The following is a 25,239-nucleotide window of genomic DNA, read 5'->3' as shown; positions in this document are numbered from 1 at the left end:
TCTCTGGGGATCCTGACATCTCATAACTTGTAATATTTTCTCCATCCCCATCAACCAGGTAGTTACTACCTTTGGGTCCCTTGACCCCTGAAATGCTGGCGGTTTATGTTTTCTAAAAGAAATAAGCCTATGCTCATCAGTACTAGCAAATACCTGCCCAGCAACCCCAGAAGACTGAGCAATAACGGAAGGATCCGTAGAAGGCTCTGGGATATAAGTAGGATCAGTAGTGTGGCGACTAGCCTCCTCAGAATGACGACTAGCCCCACTCCCCTCCTGATGAGGTGTAACAGATGGCGTACCGGTATGAGTCTCCATAGCCGTATGTGGAGGAGAATCATCCCTCTTGTGCCGAGTCGTATCTGCCCTCATCTCATTCATGAAGGCATGCATCATATCCTGATTATTTTTCATCAGGGTCTCGGTCATATTTCTATTTGCAGCAGTCTCTTCCTGCAGAGCATTTAGAACTGCAGCAATAAGATCTGGTGCGGCTAGACGACCTGCACCTCGAGTTCCACGGCGGCCTCGTGCCCAACTCATGATATCTGTACATGTAACACAAAGGAATGAGCTGATCAGACCCACACTGAGGAATCACATATACATTAATCATAAACAGTTCACAGATAGCTATGCAACACAAAATACAGTTATACATTATCAGAGTTCCCTTACAAAACTGCTCTGATACCATAAAATATATCATCCCGTTGTACACCGGTATTGTTAACATTAATTATGATATTAAGCGTAGTTACAATCACAACAGTTCATTTATAAAAATGCAAGTAAACTTTTTCCGTTTATTACCCGAACGTTTAAAACAATAAAAAGCGTAATAAATAAAAGCTGTGACCGTAATTGTAAACTCTTTGCAGAAATAATTATTTAAACTAATTTTATAACTTGATTTACATCTCTCAAGTCACTAAGGGGTTCCCATAAACCCACTTAGCTAAAATCTCACTTTTAAGTTTTCTACATATCCAAACATGGTTCGCTCTTTATTTTTCTGCGGACAAACCGCTTGACGCACGCTCCTCATCTCTTAGTATGTTATTCTAGACTCCATTAAATTTCTAGGAAGCTATCACACGAGTTATTTAGAGCTCGTTTTCATTGGATATCGTCGTTTGAAGTTGGACAAGCAAACCTGTCAGCCAACCCCAAAATAGCTCCAAACATCCCTCACTAAAACAATTAATGTAGAATTTCCACTTATCCAATTTCTCTCAAATTTTTATACCACAAACTAGACACTTGAAAATTAAATTTGATATATTATACACCTAATTTGACCAATAAACGAAGCGGGAATAATTTTCCCAAAACCGATCCAGAACTGCCACATGTGCAGTAAGCAAATGGGCAGTCTGTGTTCTCTGCCTTCTACAGGCCGACTCCCAACCCATATTTTTACCAAATTTTACGACAACATAGAGGACATCTCAAGATTCAAAACAGCATATGGAACGTCCCTATCGGACTTCTATGGAGGGCGTTATGCTCTCCCAAAGTTCGTCTAAATCCTGCCAATTTCTAGAAAATTCGCCAGAGTTTTCTTTGTTTTTTCAATAATCCCCAAATTTGTACAAGTGCTCTATGACCTCAAATGTACCTAATAATCATTGGGTGGCACACACAAGGACCAACAATGCCTTAGGGCTCTTACAACCCATCACAGTTTATATTAAACTACTCAATTCATATCATATTGCTTACTTTATTTACACGTAGCATATTTCAATCACCAATGTCCATTTGCATGCATTTTCTAAACATACACATAATCATAATCCTAAAATAGGCCTATTTCCCTTTCATGATATTACATGCTTCATATTACATCAAGTATTCATGTACAAATTACAACTTCCAAATGAAATACTACACTTTACAACTCAAAATCTTTAAATACAACATGATGGATAAACCTCAAAATGACATATATAACTAGACTTAGGCAAAATGACATGAACAAACATGACAATGAATCTCCTCCTAAATACATATGCAATATTCATGCCCTAAGTCTAGCCTAGGCCCAATGGCAACAAAAATACAAAATCCATAATCCTCCAGCTAATCATCCCATGGGCTTCTTGCCCACCACTCCTGCACCACTGCTACCTCCTGAAATAATGCCCCCAAGACGGGGTGAGATATACGAATATATCTCAGTAACCCAGAGGTTCTGGAGAATACTCCGCCCAATGGCTCACTTCGTTGCATATAAATAACATAAAATAACATCTTGAAAACGGGATAAAGCAAGGGATTTAGAGAAACAGGGGAACATAGGGATACAAAATACGACGAAGCTGGAATGGTCCATGCCACTGCCACGCAACGTCCAGCCTATTGGCTCGGCATATAAGCCTACGGGTCTCATCCAAGGCGTGTTCCCGGAACATCAAACCAAGGCACCCCTCCATCCATATACACCCGAGACTTCCTAGTGTGCTCCTATCCGGATCACACACCACGTCCCTAGGTCAACTAGAACTCCCTCTCGGAGACCTATCCAGTGGAAGTCCGTAACGCCCGAAGGAAAACTGTCTACTAGCCAGAGACTCGGTACATCCAATGTACCACTAACATACATAATAAATGCAAGAACATGTTATTCTACATTACTTACATACACTTCCTACCATCACCCTCAACGGGCATGGTGGAACACACAAGGGGATCAAGCCTCAGTACCAAGAGGTTACCTGTATAATCCTCTCCAATTAGCTCCAAGGAAATATATTCCCCGAGCTCGTTACACAACAGAAATGCCTACACAGAGGACATTTCCAATTACTTACAATTCATACCAACACATGCAAGTTACCAACTCTTCAAGCATGGTTTCAAATTCTTACCTCAATCCCACTTGGTCCGAGACCAAGGGCAACCCACCGAGCTCACGGTTCGGAGTTTATATCTACGTACGCCAACCTACAACAACCATGTACGAATCATCAATACACGGCAAATCTATCAAAATACGAAAACGTCAAAATTTCTCCGCCACACAAGGTGGGTTCGGCCTACATAGTGTTATTTTACAATTTATTTTTCTAAATTTTCTTTCTCATTTTCTTAGGCATCCTTAGGTTACGAAAAGGTCATATCAAGTGCCATTTTTCATTTTACATCATTCAAACATCGTTTTGCCTAATATTTTGCTCTAGGTTCCATTACACCATTCAACACTATCAATTATTTTTCCATTGGTTTTCCAACCTTCCAACCACCACACAACTCATCTAATTACCATACAATACACAACACATCATCCAATTAATTTCAACAACATCATTTCCTTTATTTTTCCTTCTTGGCCGAAATCAACAAATGCCCCACACCAATGACCATTCAATTCAATTTAGTAATGAAATACATCCTATCATCCCATTATTAACTCATATACACCTCCAACAATCCAATTACACAATCCTAACAATAATCCCAAACACAAAGTCATGGCACCATCAAAATTTTCCTAAGTTAAAATCATATTTTCACCAATAAATTTTATTGCATTTATGGCTCCTATACATCATTCTAATACATATTCATGTACAAACATTTTCCATTTGAGCTCTCTAACAACACAAATCAACAAAAACCCCCTTTAGGGTTCATGAAATAAATCCGAAAATTAAACCATCAACAAGGTGTAGGAACTTACTCAAAAGCTAGGCACAAGGCTCCTCCATGACATCCTAAACCATTGGATCTCCAAACAACTCCATGAACACAAAAAATCCCATGAAATTCGTGACTGATTTTTGCTTATTTCTCATAAATGAGAGGGTTTCAAGGCTAATGGATACCACCAATGTGTTTGGAAGGTGATTTCCAACAAATTTCAAGACAAAAATCGTCTGATTCGGTTAGGAATCGTTGAAGTTAGCAAGGAAAGAAATTTGAAACTCAAATGGTCCAAAAAACGGGGGGGGGGGGGGGTGGTGCGGTTTTTGGTGAGAGAAAGGGAGATGAGAGTGATAGTGAATAGTGACAAGCTTAGGTGTTTAAGTGACTTTAAGTGGGGTGGGTCTCACCGCCACCTTACGCGATTTCAAACTAACTTGAATTTTCCTCCGATTCCACTAAACGTCTATAAATTCATAACCTATTTAGAAACTCTAATTTTTAACATTAACCATTGTCCTTTAATTACCTTTGATCAAATGACTCCGGAGTTTTCCGGTCGTTCAGAGAAAATGTTGTTTTAAGTTGTTGCACGCGCCGTAGGCACGCATCCCCAAACTTACTTATTTCCCTCAAATTTCATCACAAATCATAGTCCCTAGTTCTATAAACCATTTATAACTTTTATTCAAACCCTAGAGCTCAAAACTCAATCGGCACGCTTTACGGTGCAACTGTACCGCGATATTTTTACTCAGTAAAAACACTATTCACTGAATTTTCTGAAACTTGCCTAAACACTCAATTTTTTGTTCTGAATCCATTTCTAGGGTTATTTTTATCATCTAAGACCTTCTACTCAATTTTTATCTTCCTAGGGTTACGTGTTGGCTAGTTACTGTTTTACCCTTCCTTTGTATTTTGATCTAATTTTCAGGATTTCCACTAATCCTTCCTTTTAATCAATGTTTAATATTTTAATATATAATTTAGAGTTGCGAGGTGTTATATATCAACCCTTGCGGTTTAGGGTAAGCTTTAATTCGAAATAGGGAATCTTCAATTTACTCACTCTAAAGGCAGATCATCTCATGATCTCTTTTACTATGTATAGATTCCTGAGTCTCGTAAATGTCATCCCGATTTCTCCGATTTACAGATAACCTAATCTCTCACAGAGATTTGACGAATTCCTTCAGCTTATCACCTTAGGCTTGTGTTCTTTCAGGACATGCCCAAAGGTATACCTATGTATCTCCATGTTTCAGGCAGACGAGGTATACAATCAAAACATGCTTTCTAGAACACAGTCTAGGTGAAAACTTCTGGTCTAAGGAAAGACATACCCAAATAATAAGAGGCTGCTCTAATGATATTATTTGTGAGATTTCCTCATAGAGTCTCTTTGTGGGTCTGTTCAGTGCGAGCTATACCCTTATAGGTCCACCCACGACTTTAGCTAAGACATCTCCATATCTTTAGCTCATGAGGTCTTTACCTTGTATCTGAATACAAGTAGATAAGTCGTGCTAGTCTTACCCGAGATTTCTGATACCCATTCTCAGTGTCTCTAGACTAGGAACATAAAATTAGGAATAAACATCCGGTAGGCCAAGCTTGTGAGTATATTTCAACACATTTCATGTAGTGAATCATGAATTTTAATTTTGAAAACCTAGAACATGTGTTGTGTGATTGATGTAGTTAGAGAACTCAAATTGAAATTGTCTATTAGACAAATGTGGCTTAGAATGATGTTTTAGAGTGATTGATGTCATAAAAATTATTGATGAAATTTGGATTATAACTTTGTATGATTGAGTTGTGGTTTCATGACTTTGTGAAATGGAATTGTTGTAGGATTGTGTAATTGAGTTATTGAGTGTTTGTATGAGTTAATGGTAGGATTGTATGATGTGTGAAAATGTTGAATTGGATTGATTAACCTTTGGTTGAGGAGCATGGTAGATTCGGCCAAGAGAGGGCTATAGGGGTTGGAGATGCAAAATATTATGTAAGTGATGTATTGTGGTAGTAAATGGTGTTTAGACGTGTTGTGTGATGGGTTGATGCATTGCAAATTAAAGGAAAAATGCTTGGAGTTTGTGTGAGTGTCCATTGAACCTAGAAAGAAATAATTCAAAAAATGATGTTGTGATGGTGTAGGATGGAAAGTGGGACCTAAAATGGTGTTGTGATAGCCTTGGGATGTTAAAGAAAAATTAAATTAAAATTAAGAAAAATGTTTTGTAAAAATGGCCTATAATAGCCGAACCTGGGTAGTGGAGGGGGAGAATTTTGGTGCTTTGGAATCTCATTGATTTCACCCTGTATTGATGATCCTTGCGTGATCATTGTAGGTTGCCTCCCACGGAAGTGAACGCGGAGCTTTGAGCTTGGTGGGTTGCCTTTGGTCCCAGACCAAAGGGATTTTGGTAAGTTGGCTTGAACTTATGCATGAATAATTGATAAGCTTGTTTACATTTTGGTTGGTTGTAATTGTATTGGAAATGGCCTATGTGTAGGCATTTCTTGAAGTACCAAGCTCGAGGACATATTTAATTTGGAGCTGTCAAGCGAAGGAGATTATTCAGGTAATCCATTGGTACTGGGGTTTGATCCCCGCGTGTGCTCCACCATGCTCGTTGAGGGTAGTGGTTGGAGGTGTATGTGGATAATGTAGTATAAAATGTTCATGCATTGTTGTATGTTTAGTGGTACATAGGATGTACTGTGTCTCTGGCCAGTAGACAGTTTGCCTTCGGGCATTACGGACTTCCACTGGATAGATCTCCATGAAGGAGTTCTAGTTGACCAGGGGTCGTGGTGTGTCATCCGTAGAGGAGCACACTAGGAAGTCTCGGGTGTATATGGATGGAGTGTGCCTTGGTCGATGTTCTGGGAACGCTTTCTTGGATGAGAACTCGTAGGCTATATGCAGAGGCCAATAGGCCGGGATGTTGCGTGGTTTAGCATCGACCATTCCCGCTTCATCGTATTTTATTCCCTATGCTTCCCTATTTCACTAAATCCCTTGCTTTAACCCATTTTAAATGTTGTATTATATTATTGATATGCATCGAAGTGAGCTATTGGGCAGAGTGATCTCCAGAACCTCTGGGTTACTGAGATATATTCGTACATCTCACCCCGTTTAAGGGACTTTATTTCAGGTAGTGCCAGTGGAGTTGGAGCGGCGGGCAAGAGGCCCGTAGGATGAGCTCATGGACGTATTGTGGATTTTGCATTTTGGGGTCACATGGCCTCGGCTAGACTTAGTACATAAACATCGCATTAAGCTAGGACAACTCTTATTGTCATCTTTGTTCATGTCATTTTTTTGGCTAAGTTTATTTTATGATTTACCATGCTTTCATTTTGAAGCTTATTGTATTATGTTCATTGGAGAAGAATGTATATTGTAAATTGTAATTTGGAGATCTTGTGTAATATTGAAGCATGTATATGTTGAAAGGACAATAAGCCTATTCTAGGATTTGATTTATGTTTTATGTCAAAGAAATGCATGCAAAGGAATTAATGTGATTGAAATGGTTTAGGAGTTGATAATGTAAAGGTTAAGTTGTAAAGTGAACTCGTTGATATAAATTGTAAAGAGTTGTAAGAGCACTAAGGAATTAATGGTCCTTGAGTGCCACCCATGTCTATTAGGTAACATTTGAGGCTAGTTATGCACTTTTACAAAAGTGGGAGTTATTGGAAAAACAAAGGAAACTCTTACGAATTTTCTAGAAATTGTCAGATTTTGAGTGAACTTTGGGAGAGCATATCTTCCTCAACAAAAGTCCAATAGGGATGTGCCATGCTCCATTTTAAAGCTTAAGATGTCAAATAACTTGTTTAAAAATTTGAGAACCAAAGGAGCATTACGCAGCCCTGTAGAAGCCAGTGAGCTCAGACTGCTCAAAACGCCCCTGCACATGGGGCTGTCTCTGGCAGTGTTTGGGAAATCTATTCCCGCTTTGTTTCTTTGTCAAATTAGGTTTGTGATATTTCACATTGGATCTTGAGGTGTCTAGTTTACTGTATAAAAATTTGAGATCAATTGGCTGAGTGGAGTTTCCAGAATCGTTGAGAGTGTGAGGGCTGTTTGGAGCCCTGTTTGGGGTTGGCTGGCAGATTTGCTTGTCCAACTTCAAACGGTGATAACCGGAGAAAACAAGAACTTTATGACTCGTGTGATAGCTTATTAGAAAGATAATTAAGTCTTGAATAACATACTAAAAGAAGAGTAGCGCGCGACTTGTGAATTTTCTGCAGTAATTAAAATACCGAACCACGTTCGGATAGGTAGAAAATGTAAAAGTGAAATTTAAGATAAATGGGTATATAGGAACCCCTTGATGACTTGAGAGGAGTGCTATATGATATTTAGGCAGTTTATATTATTATTTCGCAAAGAGTTATCAGTTACGGTCACAGCTTTTATTTATTACGTTTTTTATTGTTTTAAATGCTCTCGTAATAAAAAGGAAAAAGTTTACTTGCATTTTTATAAATGAATTGTTGTGATTGTAATTGCGCCTAATATCATAATCAATGTTAACAATACCGGTACGTAACGGGCTATTACAATATGCATCATGGATATATGCCTAGAAGCCCATTCATTAAATGCAATTATTTTGGAAGAAAATGCCATAATCCATACCAATGCAAGTATATAGAAAATGTGAAAGGTTACAAACAAATTTGGATTGTTTAAGGCACATTTCCCCTATTGTTTTCAAATGATAGGCTACTGCCCATGCCTAATAAAAATGGATCCAAGAGCCTTTGGGTACCAAAAGTCAAGTAAACTCACTTGTTTTGTAGGTACAAGTGTCATGAAGGTAAAAAGCACTAGTGGTACCTAGATAGTGGTTGTTCCAAGCATATGACCGGATATATTACTAGATTCACTTCAATCATCATGAAACAACATGAACATGTTACCTATGGAGACAACAAAAAAGGAAAGATACTAAGAATTGGCAAATTTGGTAACACTTCTACTACTTTAATTGAAGATGTGCTTTTAGTGGAAGGTTTGAAACATAATTTGCTTAGTATTAGCCAACTATGTGATGAAAATTTTGAAATTGTATTTGATTCCATGATAAGTCATATCAGTAGTTTGCTTGAAGGTAAAGTCAAATTTATTTATCAAAGATTTGATAATGTGTACATGCTAGATATTGATTCTTATTCTTCAAGTAATGCTACTTGCTTAGTTAGTAAAAGTGGTGAAACATGGTTGTGGCATAGGCACATTGCTCACATAGGGATGAGTCATCTAAAATAATTTGTTAAACAAGATTTAGTAATTAGTTTCCTTAAACTCATGTTTAAAAAAGATAGATTGTGTGATGCTTGTCAAAAAGGGAAATAATTTCAAACTTCTTTCAAAAAGTAAGAATGTTGTTTCTACTTCTAGGCCTCTAGAGCTATTACATATGGATTTATTTGGTCCTACAAGGACAATAATTTTTGGTGGTAATTACTATGCTCTTGAGATTATTAATGACTATTCTAGACTTACATGGACACTTTTCTTACTGCACAAGCATTAAGTATATAAATCTTTTAAGAAGTTAGCAAAGCATATCATAAATGAGAAAATCATGAAAATTGTTCATATTAGAAGTGATCATGGTGGTGAGTTTAAGAATTTAAAGTTTGAAAAAATTTGTGATAAGCATGGCACAGGCCAAGATTTCTCTTCTCTTAGAACACCTTAATAAAATGGGGTTGTTGAGAGGAAGAATAGAGTCGTAGAAAAACTTGCTAGAACTATGATTAGTGAAAGCAATCTTCCTAAGTACTTTTGGGTCGACATGGTGAGTACCGCTTCTTATGTGATCAATCGTACACTAATTAGGTATGTCCTTAAGAAAAAACCCCTATGAACTTTATTAAGGAAAAAAGCCTAATGTTGTTTCTGAAATTGATAAAAAGAGGAAGAAAGGTTGTGAACAGCATCTCTTAACAAGAAAATGTCAGTAGATGTTTGATCCGGCTGCCTTTGTGAGGCATTGGCCTCTTGAGGGGTTGAGGAAGAGAGCGACTTCTCAAGCTTGCTTACAAACATTGTGCCAAGAGCTCCCAAGTCCATTGTCGATACATTTGCATAGTTGAGGGGTATAGCTTGCACAAGTTCATTGGTTTTCTCTGTTTGTTGTAGGGCTCTTGTTTTTGTGGAATCAGTAGTTTGGCAGTCAGTAGACAATGCTTAGGGGTGAATTTTTATGGTGATAGGAGGTGGTGTTGGAGTGGGTTGTGGAATGGGTATGGTATGGGGTTCTTCAGCAGCTACCGGGATAGATTGAATATAGTCAGGTGCAGGAATGAATTGGTTTGAAGTGGTTGGAGAGGGATGAATTGCAGTTTCATCCTCTGGAAGTGTAGGGGCATGAGTGGACGCTCCCATGTTGATGGTCCTATGAATTATCACCCTTTTCTTTTTAGGAGGGTTGGTATCAAGGGCTTTACTCTTTCTTTCTCTCTCTTGAGCAAGTTATTCATGCTATCTCTTATGTTTTTCTTCTTCTCTTTTCTTTCATCTTTGTTCCTCCTCCTGCTTTCTTTTTCTTTCTTGTTCTTCTTCAGCCTGTTTTTGATTTTCTCCTTCTCTTTGTTGTGTTGGCTGAGATTGTTGTGGTGGTGATGCGGATGGTGTATAGGGTGGAATATTTGGGATTCAGAAAGGGAGGAGAAAGATGTTTAGAGGATTAGTATCGAGGTTCCTTTGGTTGTTCAACAGTTGCGTCTTTCCCATTTTTTAGCCTCTTTGACAAAGGCTCATTACCTTCATCATCCTTTTCAGCTTCAAAGAGATTCATTGGTTTTTCAATAGTCGTTCCCTCTGTTCCTTCTTGGGATTGGTTACTGAAGTTTCTTCATATCCTCTGATACCTTTTTTGGCCATTGGTTGCTGCTGGCTTCGGGTTGGATGTTGTAGGCACTTTTCTTTTCTTCCTTTTAGCGATAGAAGAGGCGGACCTGGTTTGTGTGGCCCGTGAAGCAGAGGTTGTTTTCGGGGAGTGTAACACCTCACATGAATCCGGTTATGTTATCATTAATTATGATATTAAGCGCAGTTATAATCACAACAATTCATTTAAAAATATGAATTTTTTTTTCTTTTTATTACATTTACAAAACTTCGCATTTATAAAAACCTCCATATTAACAAAACAAGCTATGATCGTAACTCAAAACTAATGTGAAATAATAAATATTACCACTTAACTATCATGCATCGCCTATTTAAAGTTGCTAGGCAGTTCCCATAAACCAACAAAGAAAAAATACTCAATTTAACACTTTGTCAAAACAAAGTATGTCTCAGTTTTCTCAAAATTGGGCATGATAAAATCATTAATAAATTCCCATCTTTTACTATAGAGTAAATACCCAAATTGGTCCCTGACAATAAACTCGATACCCATTTTAGTCCCTAACAAAAAAAAATTAGCTGGAAAGTCCCCAACAAACACAAATAGGTCCTACGTTAGTCCTTCTATTAATCCAAAACACACGGCGTCATTGACGAAGCTGATGTGTAATGTTAATGGGCATGGTCATTGCCATGTTGGAGGGGAAACGACATCGTCTGAAGAAACTTGCTTCCACGAAGTGAAGCTGCAGAAACAAATTGAACGTCAATTTCATCAAAGGAACGTTGACATATGCTTTAGGGTTCTTCTTAAACTAGAAAGAAGGGGATTGAATCGAAGATTGAACGTTTAGGGTTTGGGGATTACTGATTTAGGGTTTATCCTTAATTTTGTAAGGGAGACTGTTCATTACCCCAAGACATGTAAGGGACCTGCAGCTCCTTCAAGGTCAAAGCAAAAACCAGTTAATGTTAAAATTAAATCAAGGACAATTGAAGAAATAGTCATGAGTTAAGGATGCCCTGTACCAGAGACAAGCAGCCAACATGCAACAACTGAGGCTCAACTAAGTTCAAGAGCATCAAGAGGCATCAGCCCACCTCCATGCAATCCTATTGTGATTGTGACCAATGAGACAGTAACTGCAGCAAGTAGTGGTACCAGGGCCAGATTCATGAGCTTCATGTCTACACCAGGGTTCAAGCCACCAAGACCAGCCCCACAAAATTGATTGGAATATTATGTAATCACTGACATTAGGTCATTTTTTGGATGCCTCTCATATAGGAATTGATTAGAATTGTAATTAGGGTATTTTTTTGGAAATACTTCGGTATTAGCCATGTTGAAATATGTCATTAGGCCATTTTTTGTATGCCTCTTATTATGGCCATAGTTAGTAGGAGCATTATGCTTTTTTGGAACACATATGTAGTGGCCTTCAAGGAAATAAGTCAGTGCGAACTTTTTTTGTATGACTGTGGCATGTTGGCCATGGTTAGTAATTGTAACTAGGATGTGATGAAATGAATGCAAAATATTTGCTTACTATCTGTCTTTGTTGTCATTAATATATTAAATGTTGCAATTTTTAAATTTTGGTCCACACCATGTGTCTGCTGATACACTTTCTGGTTTCTGTCAACAATGGTATTTTGGTTCTGTTTGCTGTGTCCTTTTACGGGTCATGTGTACCTTCATTGCACTTGTAAACCATCAACAATTAAGTCCCCTTATAAGTCCTCAACATTTTCTATCGTGCACTTTTTTAGTCCTTGTTTTCTAACTCATAGGTCCATTATGAGTATTTTGGTTCTGTTAACAAGAATGTACATTTGCCATTAACAGACCAACAATGTCATTTCCCCTTATTCATTCTGATATCAGTCATGACTGACACAATTAACTTCTGCATAATTCACATCATCACATTCTTACTTTAGTGTTCATACATTGTTTCTAAAAACTTTTATATGCATCAAGTTTATACAACACTTTGTATGCCTCTTAACATAACTTCAAATACATAAGCCAAGGTATATACATTGCACGAACAACATGTCATTATATTTCAACACTGGTCCTTCCATTACAAATCTTTACATTACAAAATTGTTACAACATGTAATGGTACATACACCAGCAAATCTCAACAGAACCACATTTTTTATTTCACTCCACCCTAATTGCAAGATATAAACATATTACAAACACAACAATAATGGATCCAGCAAACACCCTAGCACACCTACACACGTGCTTAATTTCCTTCTCCACCCTTTCAAACTCTGCCTACATCTTCATTGATAGTTCATCAATCTTTATATGGTGCTCATTAATCTTCTTTTTGTGGTCATTCACCTCCAGCTGCAGTTCATCATTGAGCTTCATGTCCACAAAGTTCAACTTGAATTCTATTTCAGCTACATTCAACTCCAGCTTATTAATTCTCCAATCTTCCAGCTCCATGGTATCAGATGTAGCACCATTCACCCATGTAAAAAAGTTGCAGTGTGACTTCTTTTCCTAACGCCAAATTAAACCAAACTGTTAATAACATTGAAATTAGACAAAGAACACATGCAACAAAAATACCTCACCTTGAAATTGGGGCACCCAAAAATACTCTATTTGGGTTTCTAATGGTCTTGGAGGTGTAAACAACAGTGTGCCTTCCACATTTACACAATGGAGCAGTTCTCCTTCTTTCACTTCTGGACCGAAATGACTACAAGTGCTTGAGCTCCACCTCCCAGAATAAATATTCATCTCCTAAACACTAAGTTTCAAATAACACACAAAATTAAGGATAAACCCTAAATCAATAATCCCCAAACCCTAAACGTTCAATCTTCGATTCAATCCCCTTCTTTTTGGTTTAAGAAGAACCCTAAAGCATACGATGACGTTCCTTTGATGAAATTGACGTTCAATTTGTTTCTACATCTTCACTGAGCAACGTGGAAGCAAGTTTCTTCAGACGACGTTGTTTCCCCTCCAATGTGGCAGTGACCATGCCTATTAACGTTACACATCAGCTCCGTCAATGACGCCGTGTGTTTTGGATTAGCAAAAGGACTAACGTGGGACCTATTTCTGTTTGTTTGGGACTTTCCAGCTAATTTATTTTTGTTAGGGACTAAAATGGGTACCGAGTTTATTGTCAGGGACCAATTTGGGTATTTACTCTTTACTATATTAAACTAGACTATACAAGCTTTCCAACGAGATATCACACGCATCAAACGAAGTTCTATAACTCCAGATACGCTCGCCGTAAGTTAATTCTTTAAATCTGTCCACACAGTTCTAACAGGACACTTAACACACCTCACGATTTCTGTGATTTCAGATGATCTACAAGTCCAATTTCTCTCAAACTTTTATTCAAAAAATTAGATACCTATACCTTCAATTTGATATATCATAAGCCTAATTTGGGTGAGAAATGAGATAGATATCAATTTCTAAGGATTGAACTCGAGAGTAGGTCCAACAACACCAGTTTCGGGCAGTCTCCACTCATTTATACACACAGGACGCTACGCAACTCGAAATGCTACCAACTCTTAGGACAATGTATTTGACATCCTAGGCTTTGCATGCCTCAATTGGACATCTATGGAGAGAGATATGGTCTCTCAAAGTTAGGTAAAAATCAAACCAATTTCTCAAAAATTTCGACAGCACCTCCTTTGTTTTATTAACTATACTTATAAAAGTGTGTTCCAATTTCTTAAAAATGTACCTAATTAACCAAAGGGTGGCACATAAAGGCTCAATAAACCTTGGTGCTCTTACAACCCACAATATACGACAATTAAGATCATTGCTTATTCTCCAAGGTATTATCCATAATTACTTATATTACAAGCTATTATCCATTTCAATCACGTAATTTCATTTTCATGCATTTACCATAATCATAATCACACCATTACCCAGAATAAGTTTATTTCCCTTTCATCACATACATCAATGTTGATTATACAAGGTCCTCAAATTATTCAATATAATTTACAACAACTAATCAATATAATTATTACAATTCCTTGCTACTTTCAACATAATTCAATACATACCAAACTGAAAACTACATGACTTAGTACAAAAACATGAACAACCAGGAATGACAATACCTCACATGCAAGATATATGTTCATACACTAAGTCAAGAATATACATATGCAATAACTAAATCACTCCAAAATCCCAAAATGAGTGCAACTCCAAATCCACCAATGTAGTCCTAGTTGGGCCTCTTGCCCAGAGCCTCTCCCGTTGAACTAGGGGTACCTGAAACGTAAGCCCCATAACGCGGGGTGAGATTTGACAATCTCAGTAAATCAATGGTCCTTGAGGGTCACTCCACTAATGACTCACTCAAATGCAAAGTAGTCAAAGTATACATATAACAAGGCATACATTAATCAATCAAAACTGGGCCTAAATCCAAGAACATATCTCCAGGATATAATTCAAGGTACCCATCGTATAATTCCCGAGACATTCCTAATACTGCTCCTAAAAACAAAGACAACACTATGGCATCAAACCAATTGGAACTCCTTACAGAGACCTATCCAGTGAAAGTCCCCGCAAATCTATCCAATGGCAAGAAATATAGGTATATCACAACATATACCAAACAATCATGTCAAAATGCATGAGCATGTCATATTACATATTATTACAATCCACACATTAGAACCATTACCCTAATGGGCGTGGTGGAGCACACACGGGGATTAACCCCAAGACAAAGAGTTTACCTTGTAGAAGCTTCCAATCTAGATAGCTTCCACCACAAGTTATCTCCCAAACTTTTACTTTCACAAAGAAATGCCTACAACACATAGCCATTTAATAATTACAATTGAATCTTCAAGGATTCAATTCACCAATGGCTATAATCACACCAAACTCACATTCAAGCAAGTTAATAAACTTACTAATATCCTTATGGCCAAGGACCAAAGGCCATCTAAAAGAGCTCCAATAGTTAGTCCTTTACGTTCGGGTCCGGGGGAGGCAACCTACATGATTGTAAAATTCATTGTCATCACTAACTTGTTCAACAAGTCACACAAAACAACATAAAACAATCCCCCCATCACACTATACATATGGTCCCCAAAGGACTACCTTGTGTGTTCAATTCTTTTCAACTACTTTTCTCAGTTCATTAGCATCCCATAATATCATGACATATTACCATTCTCTCACCACAACACAAAACCACAATTCCACCCACATTTAGCCTACAAGGCCGTGGGGGTACCCTAAAGGGTCCAAAGAGATTTTTCAACTTTCCAATGATTCAAGATACTTGTTTAGGTCACCAACCAAGTCACCAACACATTACACTCCATGATTACAAACCCTAAGCAATTTCATTATAATTTCCCCCTTAATTAAGCTTAATGGTCGAAACACGCATAGTGTAACACCCCGTCGGCCGCTGGTGTATTAAGATACAAATGGTATTTAACGTGCAGTTCAATAATTAATCGCGAAAACAATATATTGTTTTACTTAAATAAACAAAGCTAATCCTCGTGGTGGATTAACTCTGATTTTAATAACAATCCTTATGTAATTGCAATGCTAAAATAAAACATGAAATACTTCGTACTCATAAATAACAATTCAAAAGCATCCATAACTTATAGAGCTACAATACAAATACTCAAGTCAACAAATAAATGGATTATTTAATAGTGGCATAGATAACCCCTATGCTCACCACAAATAACAACATAATCCATCAAGTCTAGTCATAATAAAGTCTCATAATGACAAAATAAATAATCATAATATGTATGGCTCATAACAATAATGAAATCTCTATGCTGGTCTCTTGCCTCTATAAGTGTCTGTCTCATGAATGTCATCTCCTGAAAAATCTGCTTCAGAAGGGGTGAGATTTCTGTTAGAAATCTCAATAAGAAAAGGGGTCCTCAAGGAATCCTTCACCCCAAGCTCACTTACAGGTATAATATAAGTTCGAAAACAGTGCAGGCAGTATGTAAAGAAAACCAAGCTCACTTTCATGTCTTCCTAACAATTGTAGCTCTATGAATCATCTGAAAAATGGGATAAGAACGGGATTAATCGGATACCTAAAACAAAAGTTGTGTTCAGAATACTGCAATAGTGTAAGTCTGGATTTTTAGCTTAAAAACGAATTAAACTCAATTAAAAGCCCAACATCTAATTTAACCTAAAAGATCAATATTTACACACTAAATAATCCAAAAATCATTAATCAAGAGTAACAAATAAGTGTAATAAATATTAATTATCTTCAATTAACAAAATATCATAAGATCAGATTTCATGTAAAGAAGGTTCAAGATACATTTCCATAGCTTCTTAAACTAAAATATTTGTTAATTAAATTACAAGGAAAATGGTCGACAGGTAAAATTGATTAAAGGGTACGTATCATTTTCATTCAAGATTCCACAAAAAAAATTAGTAATGCATATTATCAGATAATGCAGCAAACAAAATCAACATAAAAGGAACTATGTTCTTCATTCACCAAAATTTAGAAAACAGTAAAGGAGGTTAGGGATACAGACCAAGCATATTCAAATTACAAAATCAGAATTCAGAAATTTGCTCAAACATTACAACGAAGCTCGGACCAAATTGCTCTTTGGTTCCTCCTTAAACTCTCGTCAGTGCAAGGGTTGAATTACGATTACAGAAATTAGAAACTGGATAAGTGCTCTAGCTACTAAGGAAACTAGCTAGTAAACTGCATACTGAAATCTTGAACTCTAACTCTGACTTCAATTCAGACTTCGAATTCAAATCTAGCTATTTCAAGTCCTTGCTGTCCATCAGATCAAAACAGCATCCACCGGTCATCATTTTGCCACCACTGCTCCTTCATCACTAGTGTGCTATCCTGTGATTAAATGGTAGAAGAAAATATCAGAAAATTTACAAATCTGCGATTATTAACCCAATTACGTTATTGGGCTTATTCTTTGCAATTTGGGCCATTTTCACCTTGACTTTCAATTATATTTAGCCCAATCATAATAGAAAATAAATTACTAAGTTAGGTAAAAGTCACAACTAACACTGACATAGGTGACATTAACCCTATTCATATGGTTGTATTTTACATAATAGTATATAAATATACGTATATGTAGCATTTTTTGAAGGCTAATTATATTGTATTTTATTTTATGTATTCATAAATCTTACGTTGATAATCTTATTCATTCAGGGGAGACAATGCAAGTTTATTACTTCGTACATTTATTTGATAAAATCTATTAGGTGGGACTTAAATCTAAAAATATCAAGTCAAACATGGCTTTATATTAACTCAGCGCACAAAAGCTGTTTGGCTTCGTCTTCTGAGTAATCTTTTTATGTACAGTTTCAGTTTCCACAACTTTATTTTTGGGCTATGCGATGCGAGTATCATGTTGCTGCTGTAGGATTTTTTTTTTTTTGTCCAGCTGACTCATGAAAGTAGCGCTTCCGACAACTTCAGTTTTTTAAAATATTTAAACTATTTCGAGCATGACATATTTAGGACTTGGGAGAGTCTGATGATTAAATGATATTATTTTGTAGCTTTTCAGCCCTTTTATGTTGCAAAGAAGAATTTATCCTTTAATTTTGGTAGAATCTAACTTATCCAATTTTCAATAATGTTAACAATTTTGTGGAATAATTACCAAAAAACATTTTTGAGAAATATAAAAGTTGCTAATTTAAAAAAAATTAAAATGACCGTGAGCGTAAAAATGATTATGACATGTGGTTTAGTGTAATTTAAAAAGAAGGATAATGCGAGGTTCATTCTAAAGTCCAATCCTTGGTACCTAAGGGTGTAAAATGGGATAGGGGCCTATGGCCTCGCTTATATTAGGCCAGACTTGATCTATAACAAATAGTAAAATAGAATAGGCCTAGACTTTTAAAAAAATCTATTAAGAAAATAGGCCATAGACTTTTTTGTACATGTCCGGCTTATAAGCCTATAGGCCGGCCTATATCATATTATTTATTTTAAATAAAATAATTATTTTAATAATTTGAATAATAAAGTAATATTATTTTAATTTTCTTTTAATTGTTGAATGTTTAATAGGCTTAAACAGGCTAACAGGCCAAGGCCAAGGCTTTTATTTTTTAAATATAGATCAGATCTTGTTATCAAAAAAAAAAAAATATAGGTCAGATCAGACCTTTAATTTGGGGCTTACACAGGCTAACAAGTCAGACCATACCCAGTGTTTTTTACACAGGCCTAACCTATTTAAGCTAAAACCTAGCTTAGCCTAGCCTATTTACACTCCTATAATGGTACTACCATTTTAATAAAAAGATATTGTGATTGTGATATGTCTTCAGCATATAGAGAATTCTAGGGTAAAAAGAGCAAGAAATTGATGTTAATTTAGTGATAAATAGTGGTAATTGATAGAATTCTTGATGATCCATTCTTAGACACCCTCTCACTGAATTTCTCAATTTTGTAGAATAAAATGCATACAAAAAGGCTACTGTCAACAACCATCAACTCGCGCGAATCGCGCCAACTTCACTGCCTCCTCGCGCAGATTGCACCACATTGGTGCGGATCACGCCAAGAAGTAGAAGAAATATTGGGGTTTTAATTCTGACAAGGGTTTAAATTGTTTTTTAGTTTTTAAATTGTTTTTATAATTAATTTAATTTATTTAGTTTTATTCTACCTGTGTTAATTCTTTCACATCCTTCCTAGAATTGATCGTTCTATTATAGGATTTTGAGGGTTAGAGCTCACAATAAGAATATTGAGGTTTTAATTCTGACAAGGGTAGAATAACAATCTATTCATGATCTAGACATAGGCTTACATAGATTCCATATTTTTAAATTCATCTGATTAATGCTTGATTCAAGAAGAATTACAAGGACACTAGGATTCTAATTGGGTTAAAAGGTTGAATAAACTAAGATATTATGGTTCAACTATTTAATAGGAAATAATTAATTGTATGGGCTAATAGATTAATTTGTTATAATTCAGTTTAGAATTATAAGAGAGGATCGGAGGTGAAGTGCATCCTGATTGCAGTTTCCTTTACAATTTTAGTTACTCATGTTTTCTTTGACGTTCTTGATATTTTCTTGAATGCTTTTGAATATTACTGTCTTTAAATTTCTGTTAACAAATACTTTTTCAATTAAACTGGATTTTTCAAATTAAGGAGAATAGTTAAATTAATAATTGGTGCATTAATCCTCGAGGAAGCGATCTTTACTTATTAGTCACTTTATTACTTGGAACGAACGGTATATTTATCGATTTCGCAGAACAGATTGGTATACCCAATTGGGTAATTGACTATGATTGAATTACTCTGGATATATTATTCGACTTATGTCCATTAAATATTGGACCCAATAACTAATGGAGAAATTCTAGATGTTGGAGGGACTCTTAAATCTGTGCATGGTGACTTGAACTGAATTTTTTTCCCCCTAAACGGAACTGAACTAGTTTAAACAGGTTTGATTTAAGGAAAAAATTGTTTTAGATTTGGTTTTATTTATTTTGAACTGATTCGGAACAGGTTCGAAAATAATTCGGAACTAATTCATGTTTCAACAGTAGTTTATGATTTATAACTGATTTCTAATCGGTTCGGGTTTGCAAACCAATTTCGAAATGATTTCGAATCGGGTAAAATGTGTGTCATTTTGAAGGATATAAAATAGTGTCATTTTAAGAGAGAGAAAGAGATAGATAAAGAAGGAGAGAGAGTTAACAAAAAAAAGATAAAGGTGTATGTCTTATGTGAAAGTGAAATGATATAAGTTGTATCGTTCAAAAGGATAAATACTTTTGTCTTTCCAATCAGTTTTGAACAGGTATGAATTTTATCTTACACGTTATGCTTATGGTTGATATTGACTTGAGCCGTCTAATGCCTTGCACATACCCCACCTCCTTATTTCGCCTGAGCACATATAGAAGCACCTTGCCATCACCACCATTGGATCTACTCTATGTTAGTTCAAGCACAACCACACATTGTGTCCAAGTATATACATCTAAGCATGAATCACTGCAAAAAATTTATAATAATATGAATTTAAACTAAACTTCTATTATTTTGTGATTAGAAGTCTCTAAAACATTCGAGTTGATATAATTTGATTCATTGTGACAAATTATTCATGGGAAAATAAAATTGTTGATACCAACAAACACAATGGGACATACCGCATACGGTTCAAGAAAAGGATTCGTAGATGAGAAGAAGAGAATCTAATGAAAGCAGATTCAAAGGACTTCCGCTTCCACTACCACAACATAAGGCCATCCGGTCAACAAATAACACAAATCGCAACCCATAATAATACGTAAGCGATCCACGTGTCACTCCCTCAGTCTCCCTTTTCAACCGCTAAACAATGTTCACCGCAAAACTTGCATTTTCCAATCATATTCATATCATATATACATTAATTACTGCTTCTCTCTCCATAAGGGTCTTCCTTTTTCAGCTGCTAATGATAACCCTTTGATTCATAATGCTACAAAGTTCTAAACTTCCCATGCACCAACATCAAAATGTGTTTGTTTCTTTGCAAGCTCCAAGCTAAGAGAAAGCCTACACTTTGTTTTTTATTCTCTTTACTGGTTAATGCCGATGGTGTTTTCCGCTGTTTTTATGACCTGTCTTTCTCCAATGTTCTTGGGTTGGCCTCAATTTTGGTTCATGTTGGATCAAATGCATGCCATTACCATGTTTGGACTTATGTTTTATGCTGTGTGATCAACTAAGGTTTAAAAAAATAAAAATAAAAATGGGTTGTGGTTGTTGTTTGAAAAAGGTTTTCATAAAGGACAAATTTTGAGCTATTTTTTGGTGTTGGATAATTGAGAAATTTGTGTTATGTGACAAAGATGGTGGCAGAGACTGATTTCAAGTCTCAGGTAGCTACATTGGAAGGTGGTGGAGGTAGTGGTGGGTGCCTCAAGGGCAATGTTATGTCTGCCACAGAGGATCAAAATGATGATACAGTTGGGGAATTGAATCAATCTATTGGAAAACCTCCAAGGGACCATTCAATTGTTCGTCATTGTAGCAGCACTTTGCGGTTGATTGAACAGGTTAGTATAATGAAATCTCGTGTTGCTTTTGTCTTTCTTCACTCTTCTTGTGAGTCAAATTCACCATCCAAATCATTTGGATTTTGTTGAAAATGTCTTCAAGACTTTCAACAGATGAGAGACATGAGTTGTTGTTTTACTTTGTTGACGGATTTTGCAGCCTGTAGATCTGTTTATTCGCTGGGATTAATGATTCAACTTTCGTGATGATGTGTTAGGATTATGTGGATTGTGGCTGTGCAATTGCAATCTTAATGAAGCTAATTTTTTTAATGCCCCACCTTCACTTTTTTTCCTTAAAATTTTCTACCCGGAAGTATCATATTGCAGCATGTTAGGATGATATTGAGTAACCATGTGAAAATAAAATATGAAAAGTACACATATTTTGGCCAAGAGGAGTTTAACAACAGAGATATATTATTTGTGTTGATGCAGCACTCAACTGTTTGCTCTTTTTTGTACCCACTTCCCTTCTTTCATCAAATAACAATATCAATCTAAACCGTTGACTATTAAAGGCCCGTTTGGATGGGCTTTTTTTTCTCCAAAAGTTACTTTTTTTTCTTGAAAAAAAGCACTTCTCAGTTTTAGTTTATTTGGATGTCTGCTTTCAAATAAACAGAAGTCACAAAAAAAATCAAAAACTTACTTTTCTCAGAAGCTAAAAATTTTAACTTCTAAAAAAAGCAGAAGTCAAAAGCTAAATATTTTTTTCAAAAACTAAATATTTTTATAAAAATATAAATAGCTTTAACTTTTGTAAAAAGGACTTCTAAAATAAGAAAGTCTCAAAAGTTACTTTTTTTCAAAAGGAGAAACAAACGAGCTCTAAGTATTCTATGGTTTTTTCTTCTATGTCCTAACTGAAATTTAACTATCATAATTGAGTTCAACCCATAAATAAGACCTTATTAAACTTATGTGTCACACGCATGACTTCTAAGATTTGTATCCATTTATGCAAAGATTTATGTAAGATTAGCTGTTAGCACATTATGTTTCCTTAGTTAGTGATAATTTGATATTACTCTGGGGCTTACTAATTGTTCTTTTACCAATGGCGCTGAGATCCTACTGAGGCTGCATCTAATTATAAAATATCGATAAAGTTTCACTGATTTGTACAGACGATTATCTTGAATAATTGACAACAAAAGTTGCGGCCTTGTAATAATTTTCCCTTGGAGGATTAAACTTCTAAGCTACTTACTTGTGTTTGTCCGTTCATATCCTTCTTTTGACCTGTTTGTTTGTAGTGAATAAGTCTGTGAAAGCATGAAATAGACAAGCATTTTGGGTGCATAGAAACACTAGGGTCTCATTCGTTCAAGTTATAGTTGTACATTTTTAACCCTTATATACATTTGTATAGTCTTACTAATAATTATGTCCTGTTTTCTTAGGAATCAGATATTGGGATTATAGGCTTGAAATCAACCACAGAAGAAAAATTAAAGATTTCACCAATATTGCGGTCTGGAAGCTGTTCTGAGAAAGGACCAAAGCAGTACATGGAGGATGAGTTCATCTGTGCTGATATACTCCGCGAATTTGTAGGTCCAGGAACTAACCTCCCTTCTCCAGCAGCATTTTATGGGGTACGTATCTTCCTTTTGGCTTTTGAGTCAAATCAGTTTTATTATTTACCTTATTTCTATGTCAAATCTATATATACAAAGTAATCTCCAAGATAAGTACGTGAGAAATGATTTTATGTTAGACGATCTCAATCATTCATATATATAAATTAACAGTTATGAAGTGCATTAGAATAGAGAGTGATTAAAATATAACCATTGGTTTATTTATGGACAGTTGAGATAGTTTCACATCATTATCTCCTTTCACATAAGAGTTCCATTCCATTTTTTAGTTATATATGTGGGACTCATCACACTTGAATATCCTAATAATCTCCTCCTTAAGTGTGAAACTCATCATTGATATGCTTTCCCTGAACCCGCCGGACAATATATCACTGATTAATCAAATGGCTCCAAACCATTTTGTATTTGTTTATATTCTAACCCGATAATCAGATGCATGCCTTTTAGATACTGATTAAGGTTATGTATTATTAATGTCTACAGGTATTTGATGGACATGGTGGTACTGATGCAGCATCATTTATCAAAAATAACATTCTTAAGTTTATAATTGAAGACTCTCATTTCCCTTCTATCATTAAGAAAGCTGTTAGGAGTGCGTTTGTTAAAGCTGATCATGCATTTGCAGATGCTAGTGCTGATCTTGATAGTTCTTCAGGCACCACTGCTCTGATAGCCCTTGTATTGGGAAGGTGAGGACCAAGAATTATTGATTCTTAGCTACACAATATTTCTATTTGTGTATGGTTTTTCTTGCATGCATGTAAAGCCATGGTTTTAGATTTTGTAAAGTATCTATACTTCATCTGTAACAAACATTCTTGATGTTAATTGAATTTTGCAGGGACATGTTGATTGCTAATGTAGGTGATTCGCGGGCTGTATTGGGGAAAAGGGGTAGAGCCATTGAACTTTCTAAAGACCATAAACCTACTTGCACTTCTGAAAGATTGAGAATTGAGAAATTGGGTGGTGTCATCTATGATGGATACCTTAATGGCCAACTATCAGTGGCACGTGCTCTTGGAGATTGGCATATTAAAGGTTCTAAGGGTTCTAAAAGTCCCTTAAGCTCAGACCCGGAGATGGAGGAGACTGTTTTGACAGAAGAAGATGAGTTTTTGATATTGGGGTGTGATGGATTATGGGATGTGATGAGCAGCCAGTGTGCTATTACAATGGTGAGGAAGGGGCTCATGGAGCATAATGATCCTGAAAAATGTGCAAGGGCACTTGTGACAGAAGCACTCCAAAGAAACACATGTGATAATCTTACAGTTGTGGTGATTTGTTTCTCCAAAGATCCACCTCCTAAAATTGAAATTTCTCGATCACATAGGAGGAGGAGTATTTCAGCTGAAGGCCTGGATCTTCTCAAGGGTATTATGAATGGTAAATGAACAAAATTTCAATGATTAGTGCATAATGAATTGGGAGTTCATACAATTAATGGGTAGGGACTTTTCTAACTAACTGCTGTTCCAATTGCCTTTGTAAGATTGTTGTTTGCTTAAGTGCCAATCATAATGTGACACAACTTGTAACAACTTGAATTTGGAAGCATCAATCAGATTTTAGAGCCTTCTGCACTTGTACTGTATGGTTATTGATATATCCTCTCATATCTGATTTTAACGTGACAATTGTGATGCCTCTCTGTCTTTTTGTTTGATTTCCCCCCTTCTAAACGTCTGGTAGTAGAGGGAAACTAAGAAACGTCACTGGAACATATAAGGAGAAAAGTAAACAAAGAACGGAATAGGACAAGTCTAGGATGTAATAGGTTAACTTATACAACAACTCGATAGTTGGACTGAATATTAATAGGAAGAGAAAATTACAATCCACTAGGCCACTACCCTAAGTTTGTTAAAAAAATAATTGTAAAATTCAATTAAAAAAATTATGCTCTATTTTATTTTATTATTTCAATTTTTGA

At 36.0% G+C, this 25,239-nt stretch overlaps 1 protein-coding gene across 1 annotated transcript; it reads left to right on the top strand.

The window, feature by feature from the left end:
• Nucleotides 1-21,483: 21,483 nt before the first annotated feature.
• On the top strand, nucleotides 21,484-24,700 carry LOC133306823 (probable protein phosphatase 2C 47). The gene is made up of 4 exons (XM_061507207.1): nucleotides 21,484-21,690; nucleotides 23,097-23,291; nucleotides 23,784-23,992; nucleotides 24,145-24,700. The coding sequence occupies exons 1-4, from the start codon at nucleotides 21,484-21,486 to the stop codon at nucleotides 24,698-24,700; spliced, it is 1,167 nt and encodes a 388-aa protein (XP_061363191.1).
• Nucleotides 24,701-25,239: the final 539 nt, after the last annotated feature.

Source organism: Gastrolobium bilobum, unplaced genomic scaffold, assembly GCF_033153095.1.
Source record: "Gastrolobium bilobum isolate Gb01-03AN ecotype WA unplaced genomic scaffold, APGP_CSIRO_Gbil_v1 utg57814, whole genome shotgun sequence".
NCBI classification, from domain to species: Eukaryota; Viridiplantae; Streptophyta; class Magnoliopsida; order Fabales; family Fabaceae; genus Gastrolobium; species Gastrolobium bilobum.
This window is presented reverse-complemented; position numbering and strand designations above follow the sequence as displayed.